At 57.5% G+C, this 18428-nt stretch overlaps 1 protein-coding gene across 2 annotated transcripts in view; it reads left to right on the top strand.

The window, feature by feature from the left end:
• Positions 1-250: 250 nt before the first annotated feature.
• Positions 251-18428, top strand: part of EPHB1 (EPH receptor B1) — a 397511-nt gene continuing 379333 nt past the window's right edge. The window contains exon 1 of one of the 2 annotated variants that reach the window (XM_056121704.1): positions 251-646. In XM_056121704.1, coding sequence (XP_055977679.1) covers positions 396-646 — 251 coding nt within the window. In that variant the 5' untranslated portion in view covers positions 251-395. The remainder of the gene's footprint in view (positions 647-18428) is intronic. The other variant, XM_056121703.1, reaches the window with a different exon arrangement.

Consider the following 18428-nt stretch of genomic DNA (forward strand, 5'->3'; position numbering starts at 1 on the left):
CTGCGAGAGCACCACGAGGGGGAGCCCCGACCCCTCCTAGCGCCTTCCCAGCCCTCCCGCACAGCCTTGCAAGCAAAAGTTTTTCTTAAACTAACAATGCCAGCGTGAGGAGGTGCTCGCGCCTGATTGGACGGGGGAATTTTGCAGGTTTGATTCCTTGATTGGACAGGAGGTGTTAGGGGTGGGGAGAAAGCTGCTGGTGGGGGATCCCGCGCCCTCCCCCGTCAGTCTGGCCGGCTCTGCCCTCCCGTAGGCTCAGCTGGAGCTGGCAATGTGACACTGGGACGCACACGCACCCGCGCGCTCTCCCCGGCTCGCACGCCCTCGCCCCCTCTCGCTCGCTCACTCACGCACGCACGCACACACCCACCGCTCCCATAAACACACACACACACATGCACACCCACACCCACGCGCGCCCGCACCGCCCCTCGCGCGCGCACTCCCGCCCACGCCCGCGCCGCGCTCCGGGGAGTCCGGTCCCAGCCCGCGCGCGAAAGGACACGGAGAAGCCCCCGGCGCCCGCCCCGCGCCGCCGCCGCCTGTCCGCGGGCTCGGCCTGGGGGCCGCGGGCCGGACATGGCCCCGGCTGGCCTGCTGCTGCTGCTGCTGCTGCTCCTGGCGTCCGCCGTGGCCGCGATGGAAGGTAACGAGCGCGCCCCCGGCCCGCGGCCGCCCCGGCTCCCGCCGCCCGGGCTGCCAGGGCGCCCCGGAGCCGGCTGCATTGCGGAGCGTCTCCCCGGGCGCGGGGTCCCCGCACCCCCGTCGGCCGCGCCGCCGCTCCGGCCCCGCGCGCCCACTCCGCCGCTCGCCGCTCGCCGGGCACCGCGCGCACCGGGCTCTGCCCCAGCCCCGGCAGGTGGCCGCGGGAGGAGGAGGGGGGCCGAGTTGATGGGCCGGCCCGGCCCTAGCCCCCTCCCCGGAGACAGCGTGGGTCCCGAGCCTGCTGGCCCGGCCGGGGCAAGGTGGACACCTTTGTCGCCGCGGGGGACCAGGGGGTGGATGCGGGGGGACACTGGCCAGGGTCCGTGCTTCCGACGCTGCGCAGGTTACTCCTCCAGCCCCCGAGCGCTGGGCAGCGGCCTCGTCCCGCTACTTCCGCGTCGGTGCAGCCGGTGGTGGGCTGAAAGCGCGCTCGGCGGCCGGGCACGGCGCCTGGCACCACGGGGCGCACAGGGGCGCCCGCGAATCCCCGTGGGAAATCCCCGCCCGCTCCCCGCCCCCATCCCTCGCAGTCCCCCACCCCCTCGTGGGAAGGCAGCTTGGCCGGGAGCGCAATTTGGAGTAGCCACCCAGGGGGAAAGTGACTCCCCAGGGTGGAAGGTGGTTCGCTGCTTCGCCCGGCCCCGGCGCCGGCCCGGCCCGGTTCTGTTGGGCTCGGCTGGGCTCGCGCCTTCGCTTGCGTGGTAGTACCGCGCGGGGGTGAAACTCCGCGGGCAGCCCCTGAGCCCCAGGGACTCAGTTCCGGGCGCCGCATCCCGAGCCAAGCCGGGAGCTCCCGCGCGCTGGGCACCCTTTCCTCGTCAATCTGTTGTTAGTGGCTGCGGAGTGGAAACTCCCCCAAACACGGTGCTTAGGCCCCCAGGTCCCTGAAGCCAGCGCGGTCCTTTTCGGTGCCAGGGGAGGCCTTGGAAGGCCCTGGGGTGGGGCTAAGGGGTTCAGACTTTGGGCTGGGCCGAGCTGGGCGCCGGTGCGGTGACCAACGCTGGGAAGGCTCCAGCCCGCTGTCCCCAAGGTGGCATTTTGTCCGTGCCCCGCCTCCTCCTGCCCTTTAGGCTGCTGCCTTTGTGCCCAGGGGTTGCTTGTTGGCACGTGCTGGGACCCGAGCGAGTGCACGCAGCAGTCAGGGGCGGAGGGGCTTGGGGCTGACTTACTGGGGGGCAAGTGGAGTGAGCGGTTGCAATGGATCTGCCAGGGGATGTTTCTTCCCCACCCCTCCAGGGCGATATCCGGGGAGCATCGTGACAGGGTCCTTGATGTTGGACGTTGCAGCCACCCCCCACTCTTGGTTGCAGCTCTGAGGCTGGGTAGCCACAAGCACAAAGCTGTGTGCTTTGGAAGCTTTCTGTGGCCTGGAGGAAATTGCCCTCAGACACTGGCTCAGGACCCCTGGCCCTGGGGAAGAGGCAGCCATTCTCAAGCGAAGCTGCTGTTGGCATCGGTCTCTGCTTGTGAAGGGGTGGGGGGTGGGGCTCGTGCAGCCGGAAAAGGTTGGGAGAGTAATTCCCTGGGAACGCTGGTGGCTGGGTGGACGACCACTGCCTCCCAGGCCTGCCAGTCCCAGCTCTGTTCTGCTGGGCAGGGGCCTTTCTGGCCTGTGGGTCCTGTCCGCCGGTTACCTGAGCTGATGGACCTTGTGGTCCCCCTCCCTGAGCAACCCCAGAAACTTTGCCAGTGGCCGGGTAGGAACGAAGAAAACCTGCCTCGTGGCTGCTCGTCCTCCCAGCAAGGGTTAAAAGAAACACCACATTCAGCAGAATATTAAAGCAGCCCCCTTGTCCGTGCTCGGCGTACAGGGATCGTACACGCCATTCACGCCTTCCTCTCCTCGAATGAACGCAGCACCGTCACCGGCTCTCCACAGTGTGTGCCTCCCGCCTCCTGGCTGGGCTGGGGCCAGCGTCATTCCGCTGGTGATGAGTGAGGAATAATTATCAGAAAAGCCGATCAATGAGCTGCCTCTCAGACAGCGGAGCCCTCCCCGGCTGGGCTGTGGCTCGTCCCACCACTCACTCTCTCTTCTTTCCTTGAGGGTCTCTGTCCTGGTGCGGTGTCATGTTGGTGGGGCCTGAGCTTGCTGGGGCAGCTGCTTCTGGACCAGGCAGGTCCCTCCCCACCCCAGTGGCCCCACCAGGCCAGGATCAGCGCACGCAGCGTCTGGTGGACTAGCAAATCACCTGGGGGGGGGGGACATTACCAGGGCCCACTTCCCTGCCCCATCTGCTTTGAGGGGACATAGGGCATTGCCCGGAAAGGATTTGGGCTTTCTGAGTCCACTCACTGGGGATCTGCGCAGGTAAGGGATGTCCACCCTAGGGGACCCAGGGCCGTCTCCCTGTTTCAGAGCACAGCCCCACGGAGTGGGTAAACTTGCTGCTGATATCCTAGGTGGGAAATCCTGTTCAAGTCCTGTCATCCCAGCTTCACCCTTTGGGACTGGCCTGTCTTAGTGCTTCTGCAGCAGATGCAGGAACGAGCAGTGGGACAGGGAGAAGAGGTCCCCCTGTCAGAGCCCCGAAACTCCCAAGTGATCCTCTCAGCCCTCTGGGGAAACACTGAGGACCCAGAGCCTCCCCCAGAAGGACCATGTGCTGTGCCCTCTGGTGTGGCCTGCAGATGAGACTCAGGGGTTCCCTGAGCCAGAGCTGTGGGTTTGGTTGACTGGGAGGGGTCCCAGGGCTGGGATGGTGAGTCTACTGGGAGGAACAGCCCGTGTGTGGACAAGCTCCTGAGTTGCAGTGCCGTGTGGCAGATGCCCCGTGGGGCTTCAGAGAATTTCATCACATACAGTTCTGTCTGCCACGGCCCCGGGTGACCCACCCCCATTCCATCCAGTCACAGCCATAGGTCAGGCGTGATGAACTGCATCTGTTTGCTGTTCCCAAGTGTTTGCCGTAAGCACAGGTATGAGCTTGGAGTCTGGTTCCCTCCTTGGGTCTTCACAAGCTTATAAGCAGTAGCAGGCGCTGATGATTAAAAGGAATGGTAGAGAAAGTGGATTTGAGACCATTCTGTCCATCCACTGATTTTATTTTCTGTGCCTCATTGTGGAAAGGTGGTTCCAACACCACGTTTGTGGATCCCCTGCATCCCCCCCCTGGCCGTACCCCAATCAATGAATGCAGTGGGGATGGTGCAGCTCTGGGCAAGTGCTGGAGAGAGGTCTGTGATGTAGATCAATGGTGCAGGCTTACTCCCAAGCCTGCCCGAACCTTCTGGGTTGGCAGCCGCTGAGCTGACCGCAGTGCGGGATGGTCCAGCCTCGCCGCTCCTGCCCTCATGACCTAAGTACACTCAGAGCCCCTCGCAAAGATGGGTCCTGACCTCCAAGCTACGCTGTGTGTCTGTGTAAAGCTGGGGCAGGGTCGGGAGAACCCCAACGGAGAGGCACGACATAGCAGTTATCCAAACTCTAGCCTGGGAGAAGTTATCTTTGAAAAAGCAAATTTGTCCAAAGAAGGAGAGTGTCAGAGGAGTGTGGCAGGGCCGGGGCCCGGGCCCTGGTCTGTGTGTGGAGTCTGTGTGTGTCTGCCCGGGTCAGTGTGTGGAGCTGCTGCCCGTGTCCCCGGAGGTCCTGCTCTCCTGGGGCTGGGGAAGGAGAAGCAAGACCAGTCATGGTGGGGGAGAGGAGGTAGATGGTTGGATTCTGTGGCTCCCTGACGTTCACACCTCACAGCTGTGTCCCCCACAGTGTGGGGTCACAGACGAGGAACCAGCATCACTCATATCCACCTGAGAGCCTCACGCAATAAGGATGTGGTGAGAGCCAGAATACCGCCCTGGGGGTCCATCTAAACAGCCCTGTGGAGCTGGTTCCTGAGCGTTCTCAGACGTACCAGATCCACCTTTTCTGGAACCTTGTCCAGCCTGGGCATCATTTTGGAAGGGGAAGGAGATGAGGCACCTGGACCTCTGGCTGGAGACTCCTGGCCTTTCTTTCTTTTTAAAAAAATTTTATTAGTGAAACACCATGAGGTACAGTTGTAGACGTACAGATTTTTGTGCTTGGGTTTCAATTATACAATGATCGAGTACCTATCCCTCCACCAGTGCCCATTCTCCACCACCACTGATCCCAGTATCCCTCCCAGCCCCCGACCCCCCATCCCACTCTGCCTCTGTGGCGGGACATTCCCTTTTGTTCTCTCTCTCCTTTTGGGTGTTGTGGTTTGCAAAAGAGGCACTGAGTGGCAATCATGTTCGGTCTATAGTCTACTCTCAACACGCATCTCCCATCCTGGGAGGATCCTCCCAGCACCCTTTATTTGGTTCTCCCTTCTCTATCTGAGCTGCCTTTTCCCCTAGCGTGTGCGGCTGGCCTCCAAGACTCCTGGCCTTTCACTCTGCTTCAGCGCATGGGGCTGGCTCCCGAAAGTTGGCCTTCTAGCCTGGGTGTGTGGGTGCTTCCTGCACCCCTGCCTGGGGGAAGGCTTGGGAGGGGCTGAAGTGCATCCTGGCTGGGGTCTGCCTGGTTTCCCGAGGGAGGGACTTGCAGAAATGCAGCCAGGCCTGCTCAGGCCTCTCTCTTTCTTTCCAATCCACAAACCGGGAGACAGATCCTGACCAGTTGAGTCACTCACTGAGGTCCCCTGACATCTGCCACCCGGACTTTGTGGGTCTTGCATGAAGAACGCTTCCTAGGGGCACTCGAGTTCCAGCCGGGGCCCCTCCCCCAGCACCCAGCGGGCACAGACTAGCAGCCTTTATCCCCCCGACCCCCTTCCCCCCAATCCTGCCTGCTCTCAGGGAAGAAGCCAGGTAGGTGAGTGTCTGCACTGGGTACCCGAATGCCACTGGGGGTAGTGGAGGGGGCACGGGGAGCCCTTCCCCGCCCCCACCCCCTTGGAGGCGCTGCTGTCCATCTCCTCCCCCGCCTCTGCTCTGGCGATTTCAGAGCCCAACTAGCTCTTTCCGTTTCTGCGTCTCCGAAGGTGGTGGGGACAGAGCGCTGGACGCCTGCCTTTTCGAGAAAATGACTCCAACAATAAAGTAACGCCCTGGGAGACATTTCATATTTAAAAGCACAATGTTGCCAAGGCCATTCCTTGGCTCCTTCCAGATGCCACTGGACCAATGGCAGTGGCGGGGCCTGAGGGGGCATCGCTGTTTATGCTTGGGGACCCTGTGGGGGTCTAGCAAGTGGGTGTCTGTCCCAAGTGGGTTCTGGCCAAGACTTCTCCCCATCGCCCCACAGGCACAGAAGCACGAAGTGTGGCTGGGCTCTCCCTCCCTGGCCTCAGTTTCCTGATAGTTCAATGGGGGAGCGGTCCTCATGGGGGCATCAGGGGGGCAGGGGGCAGGCCATCGCAGCTGGGGAAGTAGAGGCAGCATCTCTGTTCTGGCATTTAGCCTGGGCTCCTGCAGCTCAGAACAGAGATTCTGGCATTTGGCACACCTGGGGAGAGACTGGTGTCCCTCAGCGACCCTTACTGCTCTCCAGGGACCCCGCCATGGTGAGGCTGCCAGGTACAGGAACAGGAGGGGGTGGGCATGTCCCTGTCCCCACTCAGTCCCTGTTCATGCTCCTCCTGGTGGGGTGAAACCCTAGCACACCGCGGGCTATACCATCGGTGACAGCTGTTCCTCCTGTGTCAGAGTTGACCCAGGCTGCCTGGAAAGGGACGGAAATTTCGAGAATTACCAGTGCTCATTGCTGCCTGCACGTTGCACCTGAGACCCCACCTGCTTCCTAGCAGCCGCTGACGAAGTGACCAAGTTGAATTTAACCTCTTGGCTCTGCTTCTCTGTCCCCCAGAGGAGGTGATAATGAGCAGAGAAACGGGCAGAAGGAGGTGGCCAGGATGGGAGCCGGGGCCTCACACTGGAGCACTGGCTTCCGGGGCCAGGGATGCTCTGGGAAGCTGACAAGGGCCCAGCCTGGCTCCTGAGCTCTGACCCGAGTCGGGGAGCAGAGCCCAAGAGCAGTTTCCAGGACGGGAGGAGACTGTCCAGGCTCCTGCAGCTCAGGCGCCCACTGGGCCTTTCCCAGGTGCTGCGGCCTCTAGCTGCATCGGTCCTGGGACCCAAGTGTCCACATGTCCGTCCACCCTTCCAACCTAGCCGGGCACCGAGGGCTCTGTTTGAGATTGGGTTACTGCAGGAGCAGAGATTCACCCCAACTTTTCACCGCGTGAAGTTGGACAGCTCCCTGCTAATCTGCGAATTCAGTTAGGGGGCGCATATTAGCAGCTTGCAGTGAATTCTGGACTGTTCTGCCAGGTGTGAGCAAAGGGATCCGGCAGAACCATGGTTCTCCACTGTGGTCTCCACGCCAGGTGCCGGCCCCAGGCTCTCCCCTGCACCCCAAGTTGGAAGAGCGCTTCCCCGTGCCTCTTCCTGGGGGCTCTTGTTCCTGCAGCTGCTTCACCCGCTTCCTGTGTCTGCGTGTCTGCATGACTCTTGCTTTTGGCGAGCACCATGGCTGAGCTCCTTGAAGTTTCTCCTTGTGCATGGCTCTCAAAGGCACTGTGTCTGGGGGAGTGACATTACAGGACCCCCCGTTGTGGCGTCTGTGTAGGGAGCTGTCCTGCCCGAGGGTGCTGCTCCCCGCAGGATTGAGTGGAGAAGAGAGCCCCCAGGTCCCCTAGCTCACCGTATAGGGCCATGCCTGGTGGGTGTGGCTGTAGGAGGTTGAATGGAGAACCCCAAGCAACTGCAGGCGACCCTGGCAACAGAAGGGGCCAGGGAAAACGCCTTATCTGGGCCAGGCAGCTGTGCGGGGGCTAATTGTTCTCTTGTTCTCTTCTTGCTATTTTTTCCCAGCACATCAAGGTTAAAGACCTTTGCCCTCCGCTTTCTCAGTGACGACGCTGGGGCTGGAGCTGGGAGATGTGCTGGGCTGGGGGTGGGGCTGGGAGGTGCCCATTTGGGGGTGCTCTCGGCACTCCTTGTGGCCTTGCACCCCGGGGGCATAGAACATCCAGTGCTGGGAGCTTCAGGGCGAGGAAGAACTTGGTGTCAGTAGAAAACCTGCTGGGCTTGGGGAGGGTCCCTGGGACTGGGGAGGAGGGTGCTGCTTAGACCCCTCTTTGGGTGTCAGCCCTTGCAGGGCACCCTGGCTGCCACAAGCAGCCTCTCGGTGCCCTCGGAGGCTTCAGGCCACGCAAGAACCTTCCCAGTCTGGTCCTCCTCGCTCCGTCCTCCTGGTTCTGCAGGGACACAGATGTGTCTCTGGGTGACGCGGGTGACATCCTGGGCTGCCTGTCCTGTCCCCTGGACTATCCTCCTGCACTTGTTGGTTCTGCCCCTGTACCATGTAGCCCATCTGTATTTTTCTTTTTTAGGACATTGCTACCGTGCAGAATATAGAGATGTCCTATATAATATTGCACCACCGGGAGACACAGTTACAAAGTTTTCATGATAGGGTTTCAGTATATAATGTTGCAACACCCCACCCTTTAATAGTGTACATTTCCCACTACCAGTGTCCCCAATTTCCCTCCTGCCTCCTCTTCCCTCCGTCTCTATAGCAAACATATTCCCTCTCCTCTCCTCTCCTCTCCTCTCCTCTCCTCTCCTCTCCTCTCCTCTCCTCTCCTCTCCTCTCCTCTCCTCTCTCTTTCCTTTTGGCCACATAGCCAAACTTTTCTTAAATCCCTCATTCCTCAGAGCTCACTGCAAAGTGCTCTGTGCCACCACCTAGAAGCCTTCTCCAACGTCATGCTCCACGTGGCTTTTCAAGGAACCCCACAGTCCCCTTCATGGCGGGTGCACAGTCCACTCTGGTGTGTAGCTGTGTGTTCACTTCCCTGGGGCCTTCCACAGTTCAGAGAACCCTGCAGATCCCCTCTCCCCAACATCCCCCTATCTTACTTGGCACAGGATCCCAGTAGATGGCACTTAAGGGCCAGCTGGATTAATGGATGAAAAGAACAAGGGGATCAACAGAACTCTTGAAAACCTGCAGCCATGTCCTGTGTGTAGTTTCAACGCCTGTAGCTATTATTGTGCAATCGGAGAAGATTTTCTGAGAAGAATTCTGAGAAGAATACGGAGTCTCGGTCTTCTACCCTTGAACACTAGTTGGATGCAACACCAATATGGCCGTGGTCTTGCTCCCCGTCAGGGATGAGATCATGGCAGACACTGTGGCTTCGGCCCCGTGCTGTCGGCTTGGATGCCCAGTGTGTGGCCCAGGACCTTGCTGGAGGGAGCTCTGGGACCTGGGGGGCCATGTGCAGACGTTCTGCTCCCTGTTCCCAGCCAGCATCCATCCTCGAGACAGACAGGCTGGGCTCGAGTGGGAGAGGACGTGGAAGCGAGGTTTCCCCACTGCGCCCTGCTCAGCCTCCTGCTGGGTGCCGAGCACTGCGCCCCAAATGGGGGAGGTCTGAGCCACAGGGAACAACCTTGGGAGACAAGCACTGTGAAGATGAGACTCTCAGCCAAGTGCTCGGCAGGTAGGGAGGCGATAGGCCGCTAACTGCATGGGGCGATAGCTCGGCACAGGCAGTTGGGGTTAAGGGCAAGAGCGGTGGGAGGGAAGTCGCTTGACGTGGTCTTGCCACGGCGGTTTGCCTGGTCTGGGGGTGGGGAGTGTCCGCGTGTACATGAAATCTTTCCAGTCCAGCAGGCCCATGACAGGTTAGGCTGCCCTGAGCGGGTGCTGTGCTGCTGCCCTCTTTGTGGGGTATCCTGTGAATTCTGCACTGCTCCCAGACTCCAGGGTCCCTGACTGCAAGTGGCAAATGGACATTAGTGAAGAGACGGGGCGGCTTTGCTTAGGAGCACTTGACCTCTGAGTACCCACACAGGACCTGCTTCCTGGGCCTCCACAGGAAAACACAGAGCTGGAAACCCAGCCGAGGAGGTCAGGAGGGCACAGCTCTGCCCTAAGGATGCACGGGGATCCTGTGACACGCAGAAAGGGGCCCCTGAGTCCCGAGGGAAGAACGAGGTGTGTGGTGCCTGGAGGGCTGAGAGGTGGGGGAGAAGCCACCCCCAAAGGAGGGGCGGTCAGTGTGAACCAAGGCTGATGATGTTTCCTACTGTCTGCCTCAGGAGTATGCGCCCAGGACTCCCCATCAAGGAACCTCATTGTTTTGGTGGGTAGGGGGCTCCCACGTAGTACTCAGGGGGCCCTGGGGCCGCCTCCAGCAATACTCAGCTAGCTGGACCAAAGTGTTAACGGCAGAGCCCCAGGATGCAGCCAGTGCCCCTTGGACTCTGTGGGGTGAGTGTCCCCCCACTTCAGGCCCAGCCTGTCTGTGCCTGGAGGCCACTGGGACTGTGTCTGGTGAAGTCCAGGGGCCCCCGTGCTGCCAGCTGTTCAACTGGGGTCCCCTGCGTGTTCCTGCCCGCCCCCCCCCCATGCTCTCATGCCTTTGCCCACTGAGGCCCCGTTGAAGGCGCGAGGCTCTCCAGGGGTGAGCAAGTGGCAAGGCAGGGACAGGGCTGAGTGTGTCTTCGCGATTTCCCTGGGAATGAAGGGCCCAGACTAGGAGGCACCCGCCAGGACTGAGTCCTACGGTGCTCCTGAACCCTGGCCAGGCCAGAGGCGGCCACAGTTATCCTGAACTGTCTCCTCTGCTCCCGGCTGGCACTTCCTGCTGGATGAGCTCAACCAGGGCAGGGCTGCCTGTTTCCGGGAGCCGCACTCCTGAGGCCTGGTGAGGGATGAGGCCGAGAAGGCTGAGGACTAGAGAGGTAATGGAGTGTCCTGCAGTGTCACACGTGGGCTTCGTCATCCGTGGACTCTGCCATGAGATGGGGAGATGGATGGAGAGCTATGTGCGTGGTCGGGCAGAGAGAGAGGCCGGAGCAGCGCGCCACAGTTACTCTACTTTGACTTTACAAAGAGGCCTGCCTCCCTCCCTCCCTCCCTCCCTCCCTCCCACCTTCCTCCCTCCCTTCCTCCCTCCCTTTCTTCTTTCCTTCCTTCCCTCCTTTTCTTCCTTCCCTCCTCCCTCCCTCCCTCCCTCCCTTCCTTCCTTCCTTCCTTCCTTCCTTCCTTCTTTTCTTCCTTCCCTCCTTCCTTCCTCCCTCCCTCCCTCCTTCCCTCCCTTCCTCCCTCCCTCCCTCCCTCACTCCCTTCCTTCTTTCCTTCTTTCCCTCCTTCTATCCTTCCCCCCTCCCTCCCTTCCTTCCTTCCCTCCTTCCTTCCTCTCTTCCTCCCTTCCTTTTTTTCTTCCTTCCATCATTCCCTCCTAGCAGTAGTCAAGGTTTTCTCTGGACTCCAGGCTGCTCAGGACTTAACTTCTGTCTCTTTGCAGTGCCAGGACTGGAACCAGGGTTGGTCGCATCCAAGGCATCTGCTTTACCCACTGTCCTATGTCTCAGGCCTGGCTGGAGATTTGAATACTAGGGTGTCTCATTTAGACTCTGAGAGGAGGCCAGCTGGAAACCAGGCGTGGGGAGCTGGAAGTCTCTGGGTTCTAACACGGGCACCACACACCTCCTCGTTTCCAAAGACAGCGTGGGCCCGGAGTACCTGGCACGGAGCCAGAGTGGCCCAGAGTCCTCCTGCTTCCATCCTGTCTCAGTCGCACCCGGAGCTTCTGTTTCACACCGGCGAGCTAGCTGTCAGCCTTGGGGCTGCATTGGTGTCGCCTGGAGACTGCTGTGTGACCTGGGAGACCTCCTGCTGCTCAGAGCCCTGGGAACACGTGCCGTGTGTCTGCGCAAGCAAGTTTCCTGCTTCAACTTCTCTCTCCTCCAGGCCCCGCGGACGCCGCCACGGTGCCCATTTTCTCTCTCTCGGCTGGGCCAGCCGCACGAGGCAGCGGCTCTGCATGAGAACCTGTGGTTTTCCGTTTCCAATCAGAGGAAAGTAATTTTCCTTTCACTCACCTGACTAACTTGTTCAGAGCATCCCTCCCCACCCTTTTCTGATATCTTGCTGCTAAGTATTTGCCAATTCATTTGCATCTCAATGGTTCCTTAGCAACTATCGTAGCCTCCGGATGAGGTACAAAGCTGCTCCCTGACACAGCCTGCCGGGCCGGGATGGCGCCTTCCCTTCCGTGCCTGCTCAGTTACCAAACCGAGCCCTGCTCGACAAGCCGGGGCTGAGTTCCTCGCTCTGAATGACAATGCGGCCGCCCCAGCCCTGGAGCAGGTCCATCCCCGACACCCCCTCCCTGACTCCCCTCCCCCCAAACCCAAGGCTTCCTGGAAACTGTCCTCTGAACCCGGGCGCAGAGGGAAGCTCTAAGATCTCAGCTCTGAGCAGCTCCTGGCGGGGAATTAGACCCATTGTATAGCTCTTGCAGTTGAAGCTCAGAAAGAAGATAGGATACCCATTGCCAAGGTGGGGCGGGGTGGGGGGCAGGTGCGTGGATCTGGGCAAGGAGGGGCGCCCCTGGGCTCGGGACTCCCACTTGCCACCTCTGGAGTGCTCAGAAGAAATGAGGGGAGTTTCTGTTCGGGTGGATATAAATTTTCTAGCCAGACAACCTTTCACTCTTACCTACCCAGGCATGGGGTTTCCCCCCCCCCCCCCCCCCCCCCCCCCCCCCCCCCGCCACCCCGCCAAGTCTGCCCCCTGGTTTTTGCCCTGGCCGCTAATACTCTTCCACCCTTGGGCTCACAGCCACGGGGAGCGGGGTGCCTAGCGTGTGCGAGCGTGCACACAGGTGTGAGTGTGTGTACGCGTGTGTGTATTTCTGCAGAGGATGTATGTAGGTGCCCGTAGGATTGACGGACGAGCAGGCGCAGTACCGGCCTCGGCCACCAGGGCTCAGCACGCGGAAGCCGCTATTCAGACAAGGACAATAAGAACAAAGCTCCTTCTACGCTAGGGCTGACCTTCGCGACTCCCGCTTCACGTTGTTATTAAATATCTGGAAAAGACTGAAAGAACAATTAGAGTTTTGTCATAATGGATAAGTGCACAAAGCGAGCTGCTCCCGGGGAGGCTCGGCGCAGCGGAGCTTGACGAAGCGGGCGGCTGGGCTTCCCGTCTGGAAGTTGTCTTCTTTTCTTCCTGCAGGGCTGCTGCTCCCTGCTCCCGGCCCTGGGCCCCCAAGAGCGAGCTGTCAGGGAGGGAGTGAGGGTGTGACTCCCTCTGAGACCTCCGCGCGGGTCTAGTGGCAGTGTCTGGAGAGCCTGGCTGTGACAGGGGCTGCCCCAGGGCTCCTGGTGGGCTTGGCTGACTTGCCTTAGAGACTTTTATTGGACCGAGAGTGGGTGATTTCCCCTCCATATAGTAGCAGATAGGAGTGTTGTTTGTTTCGTTCTGAGCGGTGCTCAGGGCTGACTCCTGGCAATGCTTGGAGGGCCATAATAAGGCATCACAGACTGAACCCCGGCGGGCCGTACCAGGTAAGCACCCCACCACTAGCCTGTCTCTCGTGTCCCAAATAGGGTGTCCTGTTAGGAAGCCACTTATGGTCTTGTGAGGCCCTTTCTCCCTCCGACTTCCACTTGTCATCCCAGTCACAGTGGCCAGGAAGGGGACCCCCTGCATAGGCAAACCCACTGGTGGGACGGCGCCCTTTGTGGTGGGGCTGGCTCTTGAGGAATCAGCTTCTTGCACTAATTCTCACTGTGGTCCCCTGTGAGTTTGTAAGTCGCCCCCTTTCCACCTCCCCAAACCCTGAGCATTGTTGGTGCTGCCAACATACTGCATGTCTCTTTAGCGCCGAGCCCCTTTGGAAGGCCACGGGCCATCGGAGGGTATCAGATTCGATGGCCTCCAAGAATTCCTTTATAGCCTTGTGCTGTGACTGCTCTTGGTTCGGTGGTCCTTCGGCTGAGTTAGAGCTTGGCTTGGCATCTGCTCTAGTTCCCTATGCCTTTAACCCAGTGTGGCACTGCCCAGTGGGGGAGGATGTCCACCCCAGCAGGTGCTGGAGGCCCCCTGTGTGCATTTTGGCCATGGGGCCTCTGAGCACAAGGGAAGCAGAGGTGGGGCAGTGTGATGACCGGTCGCCATGAAATTATTCCAGTCTTGTAAGCAGGATGGTTTTGCCCCGTGATACTTGACTGAAGGTCAGCTCTCAGTTCCCTAGATTTGAAGTGTTTGTCGAGTCTGGGACTGTTTCTTGAGCAGGAAAGGCTCTGGAAATGTAATCCACACACAGTACAACGTGCCTCATGGAAGCACACAGTTCCAGGACAGTTGGCGCAGCCTTCGGAGAACATTTTCATTGTTCTCAAGTCCCTTCCTTGTCATCCCTCTCCTCTGGTTGTCACAAGTCTAATTTCTGGACTTTGCTGCAAGTTTACCAACCAGGCTGGTGGACATGGGTCTCTGTGCTTGTCCGGGTCATTCCCCAGCAGGATGCCCACAGCGCTGGGTCACTCCTGTCTAGTGCTGAGTAGTGGTCGATGGCCCTCAGGGTGTCACAAACACTCGTCCATGCAACCCTTGATGGACATTTTCTTCTAGTTTCTAGACTGGACATATGAAACAATTGATTTCTTTAACTTTTAATTGTTTTAGGATGTACTATTTTATTTATTTATTTTAATGAATCAAGATGAGATACACAGTTGCAAAGTTGTTCACAGTTGGGTTTCAGTCATATAATGTTCCAACACCCGTCCCTTCACCAATGTACGTTTCCCACTACCAATGTCCCAGACTGGGCTTTTATGGAAAAAGTTATGAAATAATAAAGTGAGCACTGGTGAACATGTTTTTTGTGTGGACGTAAAGTGCAGGGAGGTTTTTATTCCTCTTGGGGCCATCCCCGTGGGTGGCGTTGCTGGGTCATTTGGAAAGTGTAAGTTCAGCTTCATGAGAAGAGCAATTTGTTTTCCGCAGCTGGGGTGCTGTGCGTTCCCCAGAGCAGGGAGCCCCGCCACCCACCTCCTCACCAGTCCTTCTCCCGGTAGCCACTTGGCTGGGTGTATCATGGCTTCTCCTGGTTTCCATCTGCATTCTCTAATGAGTCACGCTGGGCTTTTCATGTGCCATGCGGAGATGTTCTTTGATGAGACGGGTGCGCTGATCTTGCCTCACTTTGGGGTTGCCAGCGAAATGTCTGCAAATGTCTGCTCATTTGCAGCATGGGTGGTTAACAGAGGGGCCACCTCACTACTGCCCATGAGGCGGGGGTCACTTGGTCGTGCTCTGAAGACCAGACCTTGGCTTGTCCTTCCTGGAGGTGGCGTAGGGCTGCCTCATGCTCATGACAGAGAGGTTCTTGGTTACCAGGGAGGAAACATGTGTCTAAACGGGAACCAGGTCCTTGGAGCACATACCCTTGCCCTGGGGGTGGGTGAGCCCTGCAGGAAGCAGGGTTCAGGCAACGCACAGCCCTGTGCTTATTTCCGCAGGCTGTCCTCCTGCCCACCTTCCACCCACATACTCCCGAGTGCAATAGGAGGGCCTATACTCTGTGGGGAGTAGACGAAAGCAGAAAGGGGTAGATGTCCCCGAGAAAATCCGGATTTTCTGGGTGCCCTTTCTCTGGTTTGGGGTTTTCTTTTCTATGGAGATCAGTGCACTTTCAGGATCCCTTCACGCCACCTGGCTGCTTATCATCTTGCTCCCGGCAGTTTGAGCTCCTGAACGGTTCCCAGCCAGCCCCCTTGTGCTGCATCAAGCTGTGGGGAATGACTTTGGTTCATCTCTGAGCCTGAGGTGACAGGCTCGCTCTTCCAAGAGCTGTTCAACCCCAGGCATAATGTGGGTGCGTCAGCCCCGTTCACTGCTATTTGCATGATGATGATCAGTGATCACTGTAATCATGGGAGGTGGCACCTGACAAGGATGCGGAGGCCTGCCATGGTGTCATCAAGCTTCAGTGTGCTCAGCTGGGCCCCCGTCACTTCTCACAAGCACCTCGTGAGCTCAGCAGCAAATATGTAGGCAGTGCTAGTTCACTTCATCGTCCCTGGCTCTGGGAAGGACAGGTGCTCAACCTATCCACAAGTCCTCAGGAATATAGTCCAGGTTCTTGCAAGGAAGTAAACGCTTGGTAAAGAATGAATGAGTGAATGGACGGATGGATGGATGGATGGATGGATGGATGGATCAGATGGTGGGTGGATGACTGAGCAGATGGATGGGTAGGTGGGGGATGGATGGGTAATGAATTTGATAGATGGGTTGGTGGATAGATGGATGAATAGGTGGAAAGATGAGTGGGCGTATGGATATATGGGTGGATATATGGATATATGGGTGCATGGATGGGCAGATGGATAGATGAATGGATGGATAGGTGGGTGGATATATGGATATATGGGCTCATAGATGGGCAGGTGGATGGGTGGTTACGTAGGTTGATGGAGAGAAAGGTAAATGGGTAGGTGAATGTGGATGGATAAATGGATAGGTGAATGGGTGGTTAGGTGGTGGATGGATAGATATGTAAGTGAATAGATGGGGGATTGGTAGATGTTTGAAACAGCTAGATGGGTTGATGGGTAGATGAATGAGTGAATGTATGGATGAATGCATGGATGGCTGGGTAGATAGCTGGATGGATGGATAGATGGGTAAATGGATTGACGGAGGATGAGTGTATAATAGAGGGTGAGTGGGTACATGTAAGGGTAGATGGATGAATGGGCGAATGAATGAATGAACAGGGGGTAGATGATGTATGGTAAATTAATATATGTTTGAATGGTTTAGTAGATGGATGGATGGATGGATGGATGGATGGAGGGAGGGATGAATGAATGGGTGGATATATGGGTGAATGGCTGGATAGATTGATAAATGAGTAGATGGCTGGATGAACTAATGGGTGAATGGCTGGGTGGATAGATGGATGGGTGGATGGGTGGTTGGATTTCTGATGCCTATCATACTATTTGAGTCACTGAAGAAGAGACTAATGTAGTGCCACCATACCCTGGCTTAAATTGAAGATTCATATAAACACCAAGAGCATAGAAAGTACAGGAGACCATTCTGGGAGTCACGTAAAGAGGGTTTAGATCAGAACAGAGAACAATTGCTTTAGGGGAAACAGGAGTATAGTGGGCCTTTATCACGTAGATGAAGGATAAAGAGCACAGAGCATAGACAAATAGCAGAAGCAGAGTTGATGGGAAAGGAAAAAATCCGGTGCAACATTTCAGTGAAGGGGTTTCTCAGTGGTGCAACCGCAGGGTTTGTGTGTAGGAAGTCAGAGAACAGAAGATGAAGCGGACTGGTAACCAGGAGGACTTCTTGAAGGAGGAGATACCTTCAGAAGGGGGTTCAGACTAGGAAATGAGGCAGGGCATCAGATCCCCTTCCCAGCTCTGAAGTGATAGGGGAAAGCCTGCAGAGAAGCCTGAATCTGTGGGGGCCACTTTGGTTCAATCCCCCGAGCTGTGGAGTGGCCAGGAGCTTCCCAGAAGGCTCTACTTTGCCTCATTGCTGAGTCCCGAGAACCAGAATTCATGGAGGCAACCCGAGGCTTCCTGCTGTTACCTGGAGCCTCTTTGCCGGCTGTCCCCCGGGCCTCTCCACAGTAGAGATGGTGCCTGTGTTCAGCCGGGAGCCTGTGAGAAATGCAGACTCTCAGGCCTGACCTCACAGCCACCAAGACCACATCTGTCTAGGCCCCACCCAGCACAAAACACTGTGTGTGGCCCCGCTAACCCCAGATTAAAGAGAAGATATGACAAGGAAGGGTAGCAAAGGAGCCTTGCCCAGGTCCTGTCCTGGAGAAGTGTTCTAAAGGTGAGTCCCCCCCCGTGTTGCTCCCAGTGCTATGGGCAGATCAGACTGTATCGTTGCTCTCCTGGTGCGTTCTCTTGGAGTGGTTAACAAACCCACAGGCAGATGTGTTTGTGTGTGTCTGTAATAAATGCACCGTCATACAGAATGTGTGTGTCATCGGTGTTATTCGATTTGTCTGTGAAATACATGTGGAGAGAGAGAATGACAAAGCACATGAGGCTGCATGTTAAAATTCAGTGAATCAACATGAAAAGTGTACAGAGATTTCCTGTTCTGTGCATGCAACTTTCCAGAGTGATTGCTAGTCTTTAAAAAAGAAAAGTATTTGACAAGTTTGTCTTGCGCCAGAATTTGAGACATGTTGCAAGTTACCCTCCAGAAATGGCCGAATGAATTTATATTCTTACAGCACGTTGAGAGGGTTGGTGCAGCTGTTTGATGGAGCTATTTTTATTCAGCTATTTGGATGCCATGGACTCTTTTTGATGAGGTCGTATATCAGTTTTGACCTGGGGATATTTTGTTTTACCCCCCCAATTTGTTATGAATATTTCTAAAAAGGACAGAGAAGTCTGGGTGCAATCAACACCCAGGGCTCACTTGCAAATCCCGAGATCGTTAATATTCCACCTTAGACATTTCTCAGGCCACATTTGCGGGGGAGGCTGGGAATTGAGTCTCAACAAGATGAAGTAAGTGCCCGGGTGGGAGCGGGGGCTGGGCACCTTCTCTGGCATTGATTTTCTCCTCGGCCTCCTGGGCTGGTCCATGTTGCTTTGGGAGCAGAGAGGAGGATTGCTGGGCTCCTCCTAAGGGCGTGTAGGCCTGCGGAAGGTCAGACGGACCTGGCCTGAAATTCCCCCTGTAGCCTTGAGGAAATCCCAGTGGTTTGTTGTCAGATCTGTGGGGTGGTCTTGGCACATCTGCTGAGAGGCTGAGGGCATCCTTGTGAGTCTGTTCCATGTGGTTCTTCTCGGGACATGCGCAGCCTCCTGTACACAGAACTGTCCTCTCCCCTCTTCCTCCCCCCTCTCCCATCCTTGCACTGCCCACGGTCAGCAAACCTGCCCTATGGGAGCAGATCCTTTCCCTCAGGAAGCAGATAGCTCTGAGCTGCTGTGCTGAAGCCTCTTCC

The sequence above is a fragment of the Sorex fumeus genome, unplaced genomic scaffold (genome assembly GCF_029834395.1).
Source record: "Sorex fumeus unplaced genomic scaffold, SorFum_2.1 ptg000044l, whole genome shotgun sequence".
Taxonomy (NCBI): domain Eukaryota; kingdom Metazoa; phylum Chordata; class Mammalia; order Eulipotyphla; family Soricidae; genus Sorex; species Sorex fumeus.